The following is a 16,458-nucleotide window of genomic DNA, read 5'->3' as shown; positions in this document are numbered from 1 at the left end:
TGTGCTCTTGATTGTATACATGCTAGGGCAGAGAAGCAGAGGGCCCATAGATGAGGATAATAAGCTCCCTCTCCCTGGAGAACCCCATTGTTCTCTGTGGCCTCTTTAATATGTAACACACTCCATTGACAGGCCTATGAGTGGGAGTTCACACGGAAGGGCGTCCTGAAATATTAAAGGGCCTGATGACCTGCTGCAGGCTCACATTGTTTGCCCTTCATTAGAGAGGAGAGCTGTTTCTGTGGAAGAGTAGAGCAGAGCATCGGGGGGGATAAAGGGAGGACGTACCCTCCAGTGGGCAGTGCTAGGGATCTACAGGGACAAGGTAATAAGGTTCTGTCTCTACTATCTGATCCTATAATGTACATCAGTAGTGTAGCATTAGTTTGTCATAATGAGAAAGAGTAAAGGAATACTACACTGGACTAGTCCTGGGAAGGAGGTTGCTTTGAAAACAGAAGCCATGGCAGGACTCCAGAGAACTACCAAGGACCTTCAGGGGGTTTGGAGGACAATCTAGAAGGTATGCAATGTTTTGTTATGGGGTTTTCAGTTCTGTTACCCATGCTTTTGGTTGAGGCCAGTTTTCTGTCAACAGGTAGTGAAGAAGATCTGAGTGAGACTGACACATTCGATTTTCTAACACATTTTTTCTCACCGAATTGATGTCCAAACGTATTGAATACATTTCCAACAGACTGTTAGCTATGAGTTTAAAAATACTTAAAATAGTATTAACGTTTCAATGCAGTATTCGATACAGACACGGCAGAAAGGGAGAAGCACCTAGCCTAGCACATCAGGATAACCATCTCCCCTTTTCAGTGACATAGTTTCAGCCAGTAAATAGATATCTGTGTCTCTGCTTACAACCAACCTGTTGTGTTGTATCATCCCACAACCGACTGAACGGACAGAGAATGTTGTAACAGAAGATCACAGCTAACATCAAACATCTGGGTCTCAATCCTTTTCTTGAGTCTAAATGTATTATCAATTCAATTCCTCTGTTTTTGTATTAATCAACTGTAAACTTTAAGTTCAATAATTTGGTTGCATGTGTATTTGATTATTTGAAATACTAACTATAAAGTAGTAATAGTAGTAATGTCACTAAAGGGCCCTGAGTTTTTCTTGAGAATCCAACCTAACCAGGAAAAACTCTGGGCCATAGCAATAAGCACCCATTCTTAATCTGTTCTCCTGTACAGGATGGACGAGGAGGAAGCCCCAGTTCCTGATGCACCAGACTTTCCTGCCCCAGAGGACCCAGCAGAGGCCCCTGACCTAGAGGCCCCAGAAGATCCCCCAGTAGAGGGTGGTGTGGAGGCTGGAGGAGTTCAGCCATCCAGAGACAGCCGTAAACTGGACTGTATCATCTGCTACTGTGCCTTCAACCTGACTGAGAGGCTGCCACGTAAGCTCTACTGCAGCCACACCTTCTGCCAGGCCTGCCTGAGACGCCTCGACACCATCCTCAATGAACAGGTGGGTTTGACTGACTGTCACGACACCGGTCTCGCCATAGATCCTGCCTCTGTGTGAGTCTATCTCAATGGACTAGGATACGCTAGTTAAACTGTAAAGGATGTTTGATAGAAATTCAATGTTTTTGGACCAGTTCCAGACTATTTCAAACAGACTGGGCCTTTTCCCAAAAACGAGCAGTAATTTGGCAAACTATAGCTCACTTGTTCTCTTGGTGAAAAGGAACACTAATTTGTTGAAGATCAGCCAATACGCATCATCTCAAACTAATATGAAGATGACCAAAGCTGCAGAGCAATGGGTTGCATTAAGATACAGTTGAAGTCGGAAGTTTACATACACTAATGTTGGAGTCATTAATTAAAACTTATTTTTCAACCACTCCACAAAGGACTCGTTAACAAACTATAGTTTTGGCAAGTCAGTTAGGACATCTACTTTGTGCATGACACAAGTAATTTTTCCAACACGATCTGTTGACAGATTATTTCACTTATCACAATTCCAGTGGCTCAGAAGTTTATATACACTAAGTTGATTGTGCCTTTAAACAGCTTGGAAAATTCCAGAAAATGATGTCATGGCTTTAGAAGCTTCTGATAGGCTAATTGACATAATTTGAGTCAATTGGAGGTGTACCTGTGGATGCATTTCAAGGCCTACCTTCAAACTCAGTGACTCTTAGCTTGACATCATGGGAAAATCTAAAGAAATCAGCCAAGACCTCAGAAAAAAAGGTACCACGTTCATCTATACAAACAATAGTACGCGAGTATAAACACCACGGTACCACACAGCTGTCATACATCTCAGGAAGGAGATGTGTTCTGTCTCCTAGAGATGAACGTATTTTGGTGCGAAAAGTGCAAATCAATCCCAGAACAACAGCAAAGGAGCTTGTGAAGATGCTGGAGGAAACAGGTACAAAAGGATCTATATCCACAGTAAAACAAGTCCTATATCGACATAACCTGAAACGCTGCTCAGCAAGGAAGAAACCACTGCTCCAAAACTGGCATAAAAAAGCCAGACTACGGTTTGCAACTGCACATGGGGACAAAGGTCGTACTTTTTGGAGAAATGTCCTCTGGTCTGATGAAACAACAATATAACTGTTTGGCCATAATGACCATCATTATGTTTGGAGAAAAAAGAGGGAGGCTTGAAAGCCGAAGAACCCCATCGCAACCGTGAACCACAGGGGTGGCAGTATCATGTTGTGGGGGTGCTTTGCTGCAGAAGGGACTGGTGCACTTCACAAAATAGATGGCATCATGAGGAGGGAAAATTATGTGGATATATTGAAGCAACATCTCAAGACAGTCAGGAAGTTAAAGCTTGGTCGCAAATGGGTCTTCCAAATGGACAATGACCCCAAGCATACTTCCAAAGTTGTGGCAAAATGGCTTAAGGACAACACAATCAAGGTATTGGAGTGGCCATCACAAAGCCCGGACCTCAATCCTATAGAAAAAGCATGTGCGAGCAAGGAGGCCTACAAACCTGACTCTGTTACACCAGCTCTGGCAGGAGGAATGGGCCAAAATTCACCCAACTTATTGTGGGAAGCTTGTGGAAGGCTACCTGAAGAATTTGACCCAAGTTAAACAATTTAAAGGCAATGCAACCAAATACTAATTGAGTGTATGTAAACTTCTGACCCCCTTGGAATGTGATGAAAGAAATAAAAGATGAAATCACTCTATACTATTATTCTGACGTTTCACATTCTTATAATAAAGTGGTGATCCTAACTGACCTAAGACAGGGAATTTTTACTCTGATTAAAAGTCAGGAATTGTGAAAAACTGAGTTTAAATGTATTTGGCTAAGATGTATGTAAACTTCCGACGTCAACAGTACTTTTCCAAGGAGGGACTCTGTATTGAGCACAACAGTCAGACCACTTAGAAAACCTAAGAGTTATGTTCAGTTTGACACTAACGTATCCCAAGTAACAACCCTGCCCTCTCTTCTACTCCCAGCAGATGTGGATCCCCTGTCCACAGTGTCGGCAGAACACCCCCCTCCCACGCGGGGGCGCTACAGCCCTGGACCTAGACCTAGTAGCCTTCTTGGCGGTCAAGGCCGAGATGGAAAACCAGAGGTCTTGCTCACGGCAGGGAGGAAGAGAGCTAGGCACCCAGCTGGAGCACAAGCCCTCTTTTGGGAAGCAGTCCATCATAGAGCAGCCTCAGGCCACCTGGAACCATGGAGGATTGGCTGAGCCTCGCTTCCATAGGAGCCCCTGCTGCAGGCGCTTCTTCTGCTGCTGGTGGTGCTGCTAGGCTGCTCAGGCATGTATGAATGACAGGAGTTGGCTAAAGCATCTGGCCAAGAGTTCCCATTACAGTACCTCCTGCAGCTGATTATAGGGACGCCTGGGCTTCCAAGGCTACAAAGTGGAAAATGCCTGTCTGCCTGACCTGGACAGACACCAGGCCGTAGTTGTGTGTGATTACACTACTGAGAAGAACAGTGGTCAGGAGACAAAGTTGTGTGGGGATAACATTGAGTCTATCGTTTTACAAAGATACTTTGATTTGAAGACTCATAGAAAAGTTTCAGCGCTCAAAAAGGGATGCTTGATAAGGACCTCAGTTTTGAGCTTTCCTACAACCCAAAGAATCCTCTGCTGCCGCCTTTCAAATAGGCAACTGGACATATGGGCTATTGGTACCTTGTGGGACAGTCAACTGTTGAATCATTATATGCACACCTTGTTGAGTTATAGTACCATTTGTAAGTGTGTTTAATGAATATATGTAACCATTTTGTCATGTGCAAGTGTAAAATAATGAACGATATTATGGAGTTTGTTTTTATTAAAAATAAAAGCAATTGGATCGACTTGACACCAAATGACTCGTGATTAAAAATCACCTAAAACAATGTTATTAACAAACGAAAGTATACCCACAACTTCAAAGTTGTAGGCATTAATAGCCTCAAATGTTGTTCAATAATAAATCGAACAATCTACTAAATGTCAATAAGACAAATTCCAAATATTTAGGATGTTCAGATTAATCCATCAATCGAGAAGTTAACATTTTGCAGATCTTGGTTCAACATTCTTCTACTTGAATGGAATGACAGTCAGGTATTGCCATAGAAATAGAATTTACCATAGAATGTCATTCTATTTCTACGGGTTCTCCTCACTCTGACATCCAGAGCTTGAAGGTGCGGTCGTATGAGCAGGTGGCGATGAGCTGTCCGTCAGGGGACATGTCCACGCCCATCACCTTTCCCTCGTGGCCCGCCAGGGTCTTCAGGGGGGACCAGCCTGGGTGGGTCCACACCTTGGCAGTGTTGTCATAGGCCCCAGTCAGGAGGAAGTGACCGTTATTGGCTAAGAGGGAGATTGATGGAGGGAAATGTGAGCACAGAAATATTGCAACAAACTTTTTTATTTTTTATAAATCCAGTTAGACTTTCAGTCCAGACTTATTAAAAAGGTTAAAAACAGTGGTATTATTAGTCAAATGATGTTCACAAACACAACATCAGTTCTTAAGTGTCTCAGAGCCGGTTGTTGCATCTGCCTTATTTTCCATTTAGGAGGTTATAACCAGTTATAACAGCACAGAACAAGCTGCTAAACTTTCTCAGTCCTCCAAAAGTGTGTGAGATAGATTGAGCTGATTACAGGGGTTAACGCAACAACAACAAAAAAATCCCATGACAAACTAAAGTCCATCTCAAAAGTTTTTGGCTTGAGGATCACATTTGGGATTTCCCAAATCAACATAGGGCAGCACAGATGTTTTTATGTCCCATTTATTGGTCAAAATTGGATTTGCAGACCAGAAAAACGGCAGCTATTTGAAAAGATATAGGTTCATTTTCATTTCCTTATACTTTCTAACCAGTTGTAGTTTTAAACCTGACAGGTCATCCACATGGCAGAAATCCGTCACAGTGACTAACAACTTGGAACCCTGTGATTACTCAATTGCATGATTAAATATAAAAAAATGAGGTCTCTGGGACCTGGAGAAACTCACGCTGGAATTTGACAGAGGACACCAGGTTCTGATGGGAGGGGATGGTGTAGATGCACTTCCTGCGACGCAGGTCCCACACCTTACAGGTGTTATCCCCACTTCCTGTTGCTGCGTGGTAGCTAAACGGAGAAGATGGTTTCATTAGTGGACCTATAAACACACTCCGGCTTATCATCGCCAATAAGTAGGACCAGGAGTTTTTCCTGACCATTGAATAACTCTGGGCTGTGGTTCTAGATCATATCTTGAGGAATATCTGGCCCTATCCATAAGATATGAATAACACAGTATCTTCCATGTAATTTACCCGTTGGGCGAGAAGTCGATGCTGTAGATCTCTTTGAGGTGGCCCTCCAGGAACATCACACAGCGCCCGGTCCGAAGGTCCCAAATACGGCCAAATGAATCCAGACCCCTGAGAAAGAGATGAATATTGTGTACTGAGGCAAACTAGGATACAACCAACAGTACTGGTGATGAGGGGTAAATAGGGATCTGTAATTCTTTCTACTATAAATGATTCTGTGCTGAATTGCACCAGTCAAGATGCTTTACAACAAACAATAAGATGGATCTGTACACAAACACAACGCCAGCTCTAATGTGGTATAAGTAGCCGGTTTGTCGCATCTGACTTATTTTCATTTAGGAGGTTATAACCAGTTATAACAGCACAGAACAAGCTGCTAAACCTTCTCAGTCCTCCAAATTGTTCAGCAAAAATATGCACTGAAAGAGTAGTGTGTGTGTGTGGGTGTAAGGAGGCATGTTATCATTAGGGGACATGAAGGGAACATCCCTGTATGTTTCAGACCAAGCCAGCCGCAGAGGCTCTTGTTCTGCCAAACCTCTAATTGAGATAACTGGGTGGACATCTACTGGCCTTCATTAAAACAGACTACTGAATACAACCATTGTTTTACTATAGCAACCATTCCCTTTAATAGGCTAATTTGATCTGCTCTTTGACCTGACAGCACTTAAATTACGGGGTTGATTAAAGCCTTTTCTAGATAGTATTTTCGTTTCGGGGAGGACACTGAGATCCCGGTTATCTGAAGCCAAGATTTGTTGTAGAAATAACGGGATAATACTCTCCAAAAGTGCTAGATTTACTGGCAACATACATTGCAACAGAATGTGCAGAGACAAGCAAAAGAGAACACAGAAATGAATGATTTGTTTTTTTTTACGTTTCAGAGATATCTTCAACGGTCTCTTCAATAATGACGTATTGTGAACAAATATTGACAACCGACATTGACTTTCATAGCATATCCAGTGAGCTCTTACCCAGTAGCTGCCAGAGATCCATCAGGGTGGAATTGCATGTCATGGACTCCTTTACTGTGTCCCTCTTGGTGCAGGATCTCCTCCTGGGCCTCCAGGTCCCACAGCCTCCATGAATTATCATAGCTGCCAGGGAGAGGGGAGAGAGGATTAAGCCTCACTTTAGATTCAATTTGAACAATGCCAGTCTGGCCAGAGTACAATGTATCTATGGTGGAGGCAAATGATCATGTTTGTTTTTATTGTATTGCCTGGATGGGCCGTTCTAAAAACGATAGAACAAGTTCTCAACTGGCGTTGCCGGGTTAAATAATGCTTGGGATTAAATTCACCCACCAGGTGGTGCCCAGGAACCTTCCAGAGGGGTGCCAGGCTACTCTCGCCACCCTCATGGAGTGGCCCTCGATGTCAGCGACAGGCACATCACTGTAAAGAGGGGTTACCATGGTTACACATCAACATGCATTATTTTTTTTAAATGGCCACCATTCATTTCAGCAGCTCACTCAACAACCTCAGCTACTGTTTATGATGATACCCGAGGAACATTTGGGAAAAAGCTACACTGCTCTTGGTCGACCCCTCACCCTTTTTTGCCTGACTAATATTTGGTAGCCTCTATATTTGACAGACGGCAATAAAGACAGAAACACAGTAACGATAGCAATCGGAGCAGACCTGTCCAGACTCCAGAGTTTGACGGAGCCGTCGGCAGCACAGGAGGCCATGTTAACATCAGAGTCCTCCAGAGTCAGAGTGGCCTGAGGATGAAAACAGATGGCCCCCACGTGGGTGTTGTGGCCTGTGGGAAGGGGAAGAGAATGATAAGGATGTATTAGGGTTGGAAATACCTACAATTATTACAGACTACAGTAGCCCAAGCAAAGAGTAATTGCAAAGGGACAAGAAAGGGGAAAATAAGAGATTCTTCTTACCTCGAAGGGTACGGACAAGGGTACAGTCAGGAACATTCCACAGTTTACACAGGCCACTCCTAGAGAAAAGAACAAGTCAGGAAGAGATGAGGAAGTGTCACAAATATCTTTATTGACGGCAACATTTTAAATACAAAAAAACACCCAAAGTCAAACAGTACGTTTACATGCACACTAATAATTTGACATTAAACGGTTTTCTGAATAATCTTTAGAATTATTAGGACATGTAAACAGCTTTAATAAAATCACCGTTCCAACGGAGTATCTGATCTGCGCATGTGCCTGCACCGGTAGCGCAAGCCTCCCTCTTGTGCACGAGTGAAGTGAGTTTGGAGAAGTACGTAAACATTTTAAACAAACTATTATATTAATCTGACTATCCACAATAATTGTATTATTGTGTGCATGTAATCATGCTCACTGCTGCCTGTGCGGTGCACTGAGAGAGGAGTGAGAGAAGGGACTCACCAAGATGCAGTCACCAGCATTTTGGAGTTGGGGCTGAACTGGCAAAATGATATAGGCCTGTCGTCACCGATCTGACTGCAGAAGTTATTCAGGTTCTGGATAGACAGAGAAAATCATGTCATTCTACAACTGTTTTTCACAAACAAGACAAGTTCGTTAATGCTTTTGGAGACTGATGGAGGACGTACCCTGAGCGTCTTGTGAAGTTCTTGCGTCCTGACTGTCCGTGTAGATTCTGGGATCTCCCTGTGAGCTCTGGCATCTTCTAACCTTTTCACGGCCCTGTTGAGACATCACGCACGTTTATTATTAATATGGTTGTGCTGCAAAACAACCTTTGAAACATCATTGTCATCATGGTAACTATGGTCCAACATTAGAATCATGCTGTACCTGGGCAGAGAGTATCTGGCCAACCAAAGCCTTGCCTCCTTAAGAGTGGTCGGCCCTTCATGGTACCATGTCTGCTGACACTGAAAAAGGGGAACAGGAGAAGACATCAAACGCATGTCTCCATATTGAATGAGTACGGACTGTAGTAGTGAAAGAAAGATATAGGAGAGTCAAGCCACATATCACACCTCCTCTTGGGAGCGTTTGGATTTCTCATCGTCCTTCTTCGATTTCTTCAATGCATCTGGACCCACTACAGAGAGGATATTCCTTAGCCTGGAAAAGAGAGCAAGTACAAATTGAGCTGGAGAGGGGAAAAGAGTGTGAGCAAAGAATAAAAAGGTGGTCATAATGCAAGTGAAATATAACTATCAATACAGTGTGTTAAAGCATTAAGGCAATTCCTCAAAACGGCTGTTTTAATTGGTGAGTTAACATGTTGTAAAAGCATCAAAGGGTCAGACGTGTGGATTGTTGTCTAATTGTTGATTTACACATTCAAATATTAGAAGGGGTTGACAGAGCCATGCTTGTGTCCCTCACCTCTCTCGTCTCTCAGCAGGCCCCTCCCCAAACAGTGTGATTGGTTCCCTGAGGGCCCGTAAGCAGGCTTTGACCTCTGCATCGTCTGTGGATACTGTGATTTGTCTCGCTCTCTTTCTTCGCTCAAAGTCAGCCAATACCTCCGACTGGCGCTCAGTCACACGTTCCTCAAGCTCAAGGGACTCACCTTGAGGGGAGAGGAGAAGTTAGATGATAACTCAACAAACTCTTCATTACTCCTTTTAAATACAGATTTGTGTTTGGTATACTAACCACTGGAAATGTTGATGTTGCCAGCCTCGATTCCTGCTTTGACAGAATCTTTGCCTGACCCAGAGGCCTCTCGTCCCAGCCTCTCCCTCTCCTTCTCCTCCAAACTACCATAGAAGATCCTGGTCTTCTTCACCAGCGGAGCTTCTTCATCGTCAGACATCTCTGGTCCTTATGTATAGTCCCACTGTTTACCACAAAGATACTGACCTGGAATAGACAAGACATACGCAGATTAATGAATGAGAACTTGATAGCCAACCATCTCAATCGCTATAGTTAATGAGGCAAAGTGTAAAACTATTATACCTAGTAATTTGCTGCCCAACAATAGCCAAGTCCCTAATCAGTAAATGAAATGGATAAGATGCATTGACAAAATATTAGGAGTTCGCGCTGCCTTCCTACACAAGAGCACGTTGACATAGCCTAGCTAGCTAACCTGGCTAGCTAACGTTAGCAAACAGTACTCAAGAGTTTGCCAACAGCAAAAGCATCCCCCAACCAAACAAAATGCTCAACATTACGGGGATTACTTTAGCTGTATTTCAGTCTTGGGTTTGAAATAACAAAGCAACTACAAAAGAAAAGTAACTATCAAAATCTAATTACAAAAGTGGTAACCGCGTTGTATCTCGGTCTGGGAACAGGAAGTTGTTTATCGAAAAAGTTGGTTAGAAATTTCACAGCGACATCTAGTGTAAAGGAGTCAAATCAAATTTCCTCCTCTGGGTCAAATCAACGGGCGTGTCCGAGAGCATCCAAACCGTGACGTAATTCTATAAATTCTGACTGACTGATCTAGAAACAATATTGGGCGCGTTCGAGCAGATCACGTTGTCAAGACTTTCAAAGTGTGTTGCATTATGGGTATAGGTCAGATTTGCGATGACATGTCGACTGCATGACCTTTACAACAACCATGTGATCAAAGGTAATAAACTTTCGACTGCAGTCAACTGGAAATGTCTGCATTTGCCCCTCACCAACTGCAACATGAAGTCGGAACTAAAGCATTGTGGGAGACAGGCTTCTGTTTTTTGGAAGCAAAGGGCACTACATGCTCATAAATGGTTGATGTCGCAAACTATCATTGGTTATTATCAGTGCATGTTTACTGTTTTGATTGGATGACTATTTAGAGCTTAAATACATCTTTATCCTTACAATCAAACTTTTTAAATTTGATTTATTTCACATTTATAGTTGAGAACAAGGTCTCATTTACAACTGCGACCTGGCTAAGATAAAGCAAAGCAGTGCGACAAAAACAACAACAGAGTTACACATGGGAAAAACAAACGTACAGCCAAAAACACAATAGAAAAATATATGTACAGTGTGTGCAAATGTAGTAAGGTTAGGGAGGTAAGGCAATAAATAGGCCATAGTGGTGAAATAATTACAATTTAGCATTAACACTGGAGTGATGGATGTGCAGATGATGATGTGCAAGTAGAGATACTGGGGAGCAAAAGAGCAACAACAAAAAATAATATGGGGATGAGGTAGTTGGGTATGCTATTTACAGATGGGCTGTGTACAGGTACAGTGATCGGTAAGCTGCTCTGACAGCTGATACTTAAAGTTAATGAGGGAGATATAAGTCTCCAGCTTCAGTGATTTTTGCAATTCGTTCCAGTCATTGGCAGCAGAGAACTGGAAGGAAAGGCAGCCAAAGGAGATGTTGGTTTTGGGGATGACCAGTGAAATATACCTGCTGGAATGCGTGCTACGGGTGGGTGTTGCTATGGAGACCAGTGAGCTGAGATAAGGCGGGGATTTACCTAGCAAAGACTTATAGATGACCAGGAGTCAGAGGGTTTGGCGACGAATATGTAGTGAGGGCCAGCCAACGAGAGCATACAGGTCGCGGTGGTGGGTAGTATATGGGGCTTTGGTGACAAAACGGATGGAACTGTGATAGACTACATCCAATTTGCTGAGTAGAGTGTTGGAGGCTATTTTGTAAATGACATCGCCGAAGTCAAAGATCGGTAGGATAGTCAGTTTTACGAGGGCATGTTTGACAGAATGAGTGAAGGATGCTTTTTTTGCGAAATAGGAAGCCAATTCTAGATTTAATTTTGGATTGGAGATGCTTAATGTGAGCCTGGAAGGAGAGTTTATAGTCTAACCAGACACCTAGGTATTTGTAGTTGTCCACATATTCTAAGTCAGAACCGTCCAGAGTAGTGATGCTAGGCGGGCGGGCAGCAATCGGTTGAAGAGCATGCATTTAGTTTTACTAGCATTTAAGAGCAGTTGGAGTGTTGTATGGCATTGAAGCTCGTTTGGAGGTTTGTTAACACTGTGTCCAAGGAAGGGCCAGATGTATACAGAATGGTGTCGTCTGCGTAGAGGTGGATCAGAGAATCACCAGCAGCAAGAGCGACATCATTGACATATTCAGAGAAAAGAGTAGGCCTGAGAATTGAACCCTGTGGCACCCCCATAGAGACTGCCAGAGGTCCGGACAACAGGCCTTCCGATTTGACACACTGAACTCTATCTGAGAAGTAGTTGGTGAACCAGGCGAGGCAGTCATTTGAGAAACAAAGGCTATTGAGTCTGCCGAAAAGAATGCGGTGATTAGAGTCGAAAGCCTTGGCCAGGTTCATGAAAACGGCTGCACAGTACTGTCTTTTATCTATGGCGGTTATGATATCGTTTAGGACCTTGAGTGTAGCTGAGGTGCACCAATGACCAGCTCGGAAACCAGATTGCATAGTGGAGAAGGTACGGTGGGATTCGAAATGGTCGGTGATCTGTTTGTTAACTTGGCTTTCGAAGACTTTAGAAAGGCAGGGCAGGATGGAAATAGGTGTGTAACAGTTTGGGTCTAGAATGTCCCCCCCCCCTTTTAAAAGGGGGATGACCGCGGAAGCTTTCCAATCTTTGGGGATCTCAGACAATACGAAAGAGAGGTTGAACAGGCTAGTAATAGGGGTTGCAACAATTTCGGCGGGTAATTTTAGAAAGAGAGGGTCCAGATTGTCTAGCCCAGCTGATTTGTAGGAATCCAGATTTTACAGCTCTTTCAGAACATCAGCTATCTGGATTTGGGTGAAGGAGAAGTGGGGGGGACTTTGGCAAGTTGCTGCGGGGGGTGCAGAGCTGTTGGCCTGGGTAAGGGTAGCCAGGTGGAAAGCATGGCCAGCCGTAGAAAAATGCTTATTGAAATTCTCGATTATCGTAGATTCATCAGTGGTGACAGTATTTCCTAGCCTCAGTGCAGTGGGCAGCTGGGAGGAGGTGCTCTTATTCTCCATGGACTTTACGGTGTCCCAAAACTTTTTGGAATTAGTGCTACAGGATGCAAATTTCTGTTTGAACTGACTGTGTATATTTGTGCCTGACTTCCCTGAAAAGTTGCATATCGTGGGGGCTATTTGATGCTAATGCAGTACGCCACAGGATGTTTTTGTGCTGGTCAAGGGCAGTCAAGTCTGGAGTGAACCAAGGGCTATATCTGTTCTTAGTTCTACATTTTTTCAATTGGGCATGATGGTGAGGAAAGCACTTTTAAAGAACAACCAGGCATCCTCTACTGACGGGATGAGGTCAATATCCTTCTATGATACCCGGGCCAGGTCGATTAGAAAGGCGTGCTCGCTGAAGTGTTTTAAGGAGCATTTGACAGTGATGAGGTGTGGTCGTTTGACCGCGGGCCCCTTACGGACGCAGGCAATGAGGCAGTGATCGCTGATGTCCTGGTTGAAGACAGCAGCGGTGTATTTAGAGGGCAAATTGGTCAGGATGATATCTATGAGGGTACCCATGTTTACTGATTTAGGGTTGTACCTGGTAGGTTCCTTGATAATTTGTGTGAGATTGAGGGCATCTAGCTTAGATTGTAGGACGGCTGGTGTGCTAAACATATCCCAGTTTAGGTCACCTAACAGTACAAACTCTGAAGATAGATGGGGGGTGATTAATTCACATATGGTGTCCAGGGCACAGCTGGGGGCTGAGGGGAGTCTATAACAGCGGCAACAGTTAGATACTTATTTCTGTAAAGGTGGATTTTTAAAAGTAGAAGCTCGAACTGTTTGGGCACAGACCTGGATAGTATGACAGAACTCTGCAGGCTATCTCTGCAGTAGATTGTAACTCCGTCCCCTTTGGCAGTTCTATCTTGACGGAAAATGTTGTAGTTGGGGATGAAAATGTCTGAATTTTTGGTGGCCTTCCTAAGCCAGGATTCAGACATGGCTAGAACGTCAGGGTTGGCGAAGTGTGCTAAAGCAGTGAATAAAACACATTTAGGGAGGAGGCTTCCGATGTTAACACTAATGAAACCAAGGCTTTTACGGTTACAGAAGTCAACAAATGAGAGGGCCTGGGGAATAGGTGTGATGCTGGGGGCTACAGTGCCAGGGTTAACCTCTACATCACCAGAGGAACAGAGAAGGAGTAGGATAAGGGTACGGCTAAAGGCTATAAGAACTGGTCGTTTAGTGCGTTGGGAACAGAGAATAAAAGGGGCAGATTTCTGGGGGTGGTAGAATAGATTCAGGGCATAATGTACAGACAAGGGTATGGTAGGATGTGAGTACAGTGGGGGTAAACCTAGGCATTGAGTGACGATGAGAGAGCTTGCATCTCTGGAGACACCAGCTAAGCCAGGTGAGGTCTCCCCATGTGTGGGGTGTGTGACAAAAGAGCAATCTAAGGCATGTTGAGCTGGACTAGGGTCTCTACGGTGAAATAAAACAATAACTAACCGAAACAGCAGAAGACAAGACATATTGACATTAGAGAGAGGCATGTGTAGCCGAGTGATCATAGGGTTCAATGAGCAGCAATAGATGAGTCCGGGAGCCGTTCGGTAGTCGCTACTATGCTAGGCGAGCGGGAGGCACGACGCTCAGAAAGCTAGCGGGCCGGGGCAAGCAGAAGGGTCTTCGGTGACAAAGCAACGGAAAAGCCTGTTGAAACCACATCGGATGATTACGTCGGCAGACTATTCGTGATGGATCGGCGGGGGCTCCGTGTTGGCAATAAAGGGGTCCAGGCCAATTGGCAAAAGAGGTATTGTAGCCCATGAATTAGCGGGTATACCTCTTCGGCTAGCCAGGAGATGGGCATAGCTCGAGGCTAGCTCAAGGCTAACTGGTGCTTGCTTCGGGACAGAGGCGTTAGCCAGCGGTAGCCACTCGTTTGCAGCTAGCTAGCTGTGATGATCCGGTGTAATGGCTCAGAGCTTGCGGCAGGAATCCGATGACGTGGTGGAGAAAAGCAGTCCGATATCGCGTTGTGCAGACTTGTAGGTATTGACCGAGCTAAAGCTGGCTGGTGACCGAGCTAAAGATGAAGTCCGCTAGCAGTGACTATTAGCTAGAAGCTAGTTAGCTGGCTAGCTTCTGATGGAGGTTCCAGTTATAACGTATAAAAATAACAGATCCGTACCACGTTGGATGGGGCAGGTTGCAGGAAAGTATATTTAGATCTTAGGTGGAAAGTGAGATTAAAATAGAAAAAATATATATAAGAAGAAAAAAAACAATGAGACCGACTATTTACATGGGACAAGACAAACACGCATGTCCGACTGCTACGCCATCTTGGATTCGCTAATTGCATAGGCCTACATGTGACCCACATTTCTAACATAAATAAATGAAATATCCTACTTGTGACAATTTAGCTAATGTATTTATCTAGATGTTACTGTAATATTGTGTCCAATGTTATAGCCTACAATTGTCTTGTCTGTAATATTGTTGTCACCAAACAAATTCTAATTGGTTGATTGTCTATTAAGTGTGAATAAAATTGAATACATATTGTAGGCTACACATGGGTTATTGTTGGGCATTTCTACACTGGCAATTTTAGAGGCTTAATCTGTGTCTGGGAAACCAGCCCTTAATGCGCAAGTACCCCAGACACCGGTTGTAGAGTCAATACCAAGTGCATTTGACTGCTTGGCATATTGTTTACTCAGTAACTTATATGAACTGATCGTATTCGTATTGTTTACCCAGTGTGTGAACTGGTGTACATTTATAGTCTAATACTTTTCTCTACTTTGAGTGTTTTGTCTTTCATGTGATTGAATCAAATTCTGTTCTTTACACGCTTACTGACAAAAACAACATAAAGGTTGAGTATTAAATAAATACACTGCATGCTGTATTGATGCTGACATGCAACAATTACCATACAGTAAGAATCTCGGTGTTGAATCTTGATGTTGCACAATCACAAATAATAATGAGGAAGGTAAAAGGGCATGAATGGCAAACAACAGAGCATATCATATTTGCTGCAAAAACACCTCTCATTCTAGTAGCCTTTGCACTCACTACCTGGTCTTGTAAATGTTAGAAAGAGCTTGGGCTGGTATCTAATTTCTTTATCATCAGGATATTCATTCCTTGGACTATGTTGATTATGTTATGCTTTGTGTAGGAGAAGTGGAATTTTGATTGCATCCACTTCATCGGCAATAACAAAGGCGAATGCCATGTCTGCCATTGTCACTTTCCTAGAAACAGTTGAAGTTGTCCGACTTGCAGTTGGTTCATTCATCGACTTCTGTCTAGTCGTCTACTTTCGCGCATCCATTGAGTAGTTTATAAGCAGTGGTGGAAAAAGTACCAAATTGTCATACTTGAGGAAAAGTAAAGATACCTTAATAGAAAATGACTCAAGTAAAAGTCATCCACTTAAATACTACTTGAGTAAAAGTCTAAACGTTTTTGGTTTTAAATATACTTAAGTATCAAAAATGAATGTAATTGCTAAAATATACTTAAAGATTGAAAGTATAAATAATTTCAAATTCCTTATATTAAGCAAACCAGACGGCACAATGTTCTTGTTTTTTAAATTTACGGATAGCCAGAGGCATACTCCAACACAAAGCATTTGTGTTTAGTGAGTCCATCAGATCATAGGCAGTAGAGGTGCCAGGGATGTTCTCTTGAGAAGGGCTGAATTGGACCATCTTCCTGTCCTGCTAAGCATTCAACATGTAACTAGTACTTTGGGGTGTCAGGGAAATTGTATGGAGTAAAAAGTACATTATTTACTTTAGGAATGTAGTGAAG

The 16,458-nt window shown here is 43.3% G+C and overlaps 2 protein-coding genes and 2 non-coding genes across 7 annotated transcripts; 1 reads left to right on the top strand and 3 right to left on the bottom strand.

The window, feature by feature from the left end:
* The first annotated feature begins 221 nt into the window (after positions 1-221).
* Positions 222-4,343, top strand: LOC129863825 (RING finger protein 224-like). Of its 2 annotated transcripts, none has more exons than XM_055936113.1 (3): positions 222-523; positions 1,212-1,488; positions 3,477-4,343. In XM_055936113.1, the coding sequence occupies exons 2-3, from the start codon at positions 1,213-1,215 to the stop codon at positions 3,774-3,776; spliced, it is 576 nt and encodes a 191-aa protein (XP_055792088.1). In that variant the 5' UTR covers positions 222-523; position 1,212; the 3' UTR covers positions 3,777-4,343. The 2 variants fall into 2 exon arrangements, with proteins under 2 accessions (XP_055792088.1, XP_055792087.1); XM_055936112.1 differs by having other exon boundaries at positions 3,474-4,343.
* Positions 4,296-10,107, bottom strand: prpf4 (PRP4 pre-mRNA processing factor 4 homolog (yeast)). 3 transcript variants are annotated; one of them, XM_055936111.1, is made up of 14 exons: positions 10,013-10,107; positions 9,404-9,610; positions 9,131-9,317; positions 8,776-8,863; positions 8,588-8,667; positions 8,383-8,476; positions 8,195-8,289; positions 7,724-7,782; positions 7,467-7,590; positions 7,125-7,214; positions 6,792-6,914; positions 5,806-5,913; positions 5,499-5,617; positions 4,296-4,843 (listed from the first exon to the last, which is right to left on the bottom strand). In XM_055936111.1, exons 2-14 carry the CDS (start codon positions 9,561-9,563, stop codon positions 4,650-4,652), a joined length of 1,521 nt encoding a protein of 506 aa, XP_055792086.1. In that variant the 5' UTR covers positions 9,564-9,610; positions 10,013-10,107; the 3' UTR covers positions 4,296-4,649. The 3 variants fall into 3 exon arrangements, with proteins under 3 accessions (XP_055792086.1, XP_055792084.1, XP_055792085.1); XM_055936109.1 differs by having other exon boundaries at positions 9,710-10,086; XM_055936110.1 differs by having other exon boundaries at positions 9,937-10,086.
* LOC129864279 (small nucleolar RNA SNORA47) lies at positions 4,977-5,110 on the bottom strand. The gene has a single exon (XR_008761241.1). It is a non-coding gene; the product is annotated as a small nucleolar RNA SNORA47 (small nucleolar RNA).
* Positions 6,070-6,205, bottom strand: LOC129864278 (small nucleolar RNA SNORA47). Its single transcript, XR_008761240.1, has one exon. It is a non-coding gene; the product is annotated as a small nucleolar RNA SNORA47 (small nucleolar RNA).
* Positions 10,108-16,458: the final 6,351 nt, after the last annotated feature.

The sequence above is a fragment of the Salvelinus fontinalis genome, chromosome 10, assembly GCF_029448725.1.
Source record: "Salvelinus fontinalis isolate EN_2023a chromosome 10, ASM2944872v1, whole genome shotgun sequence".
In the NCBI taxonomy this organism is placed as follows: domain Eukaryota; kingdom Metazoa; phylum Chordata; class Actinopteri; order Salmoniformes; family Salmonidae; genus Salvelinus; species Salvelinus fontinalis.
Note: the sequence above shows the minus strand (reverse complement) of the source record. Positions and strands in the feature narration are given on the sequence as shown.

Coding starts and splice junctions, on each gene's coding strand:
- LOC129863825 (XM_055936112.1), top strand. CDS start 1,213: ATGGACGAGGAGGAAGCCCCAGTTCCTGATGCACCAGACTTTCCTGCC. Junction 1,489..3,473: donor ACACCATCCTCAATGAACAG/GTGGGTTTGACT, acceptor TTCTACTCCCAG/CAGATGTGGATCCCCTGTCC.
- prpf4 (XM_055936111.1), bottom strand. CDS start 9,563: ATGTCTGACGATGAAGAAGCTCCGCTGGTGAAGAAGACCAGGATCTTC. Junction 5,914..6,791: donor GGATCTCTGGCAGCTACTGG/GTAAGAGCTCAC, acceptor TCTCTTTCTCAG/GGGTCTGGATTCATTTGGCC. Junction 4,844..5,498: donor GTCCTCTGTCAAATTCCAGC/GTGAGTTTCTCC, acceptor TCTCCCTCTTAG/CCAATAACGGTCACTTCCTC.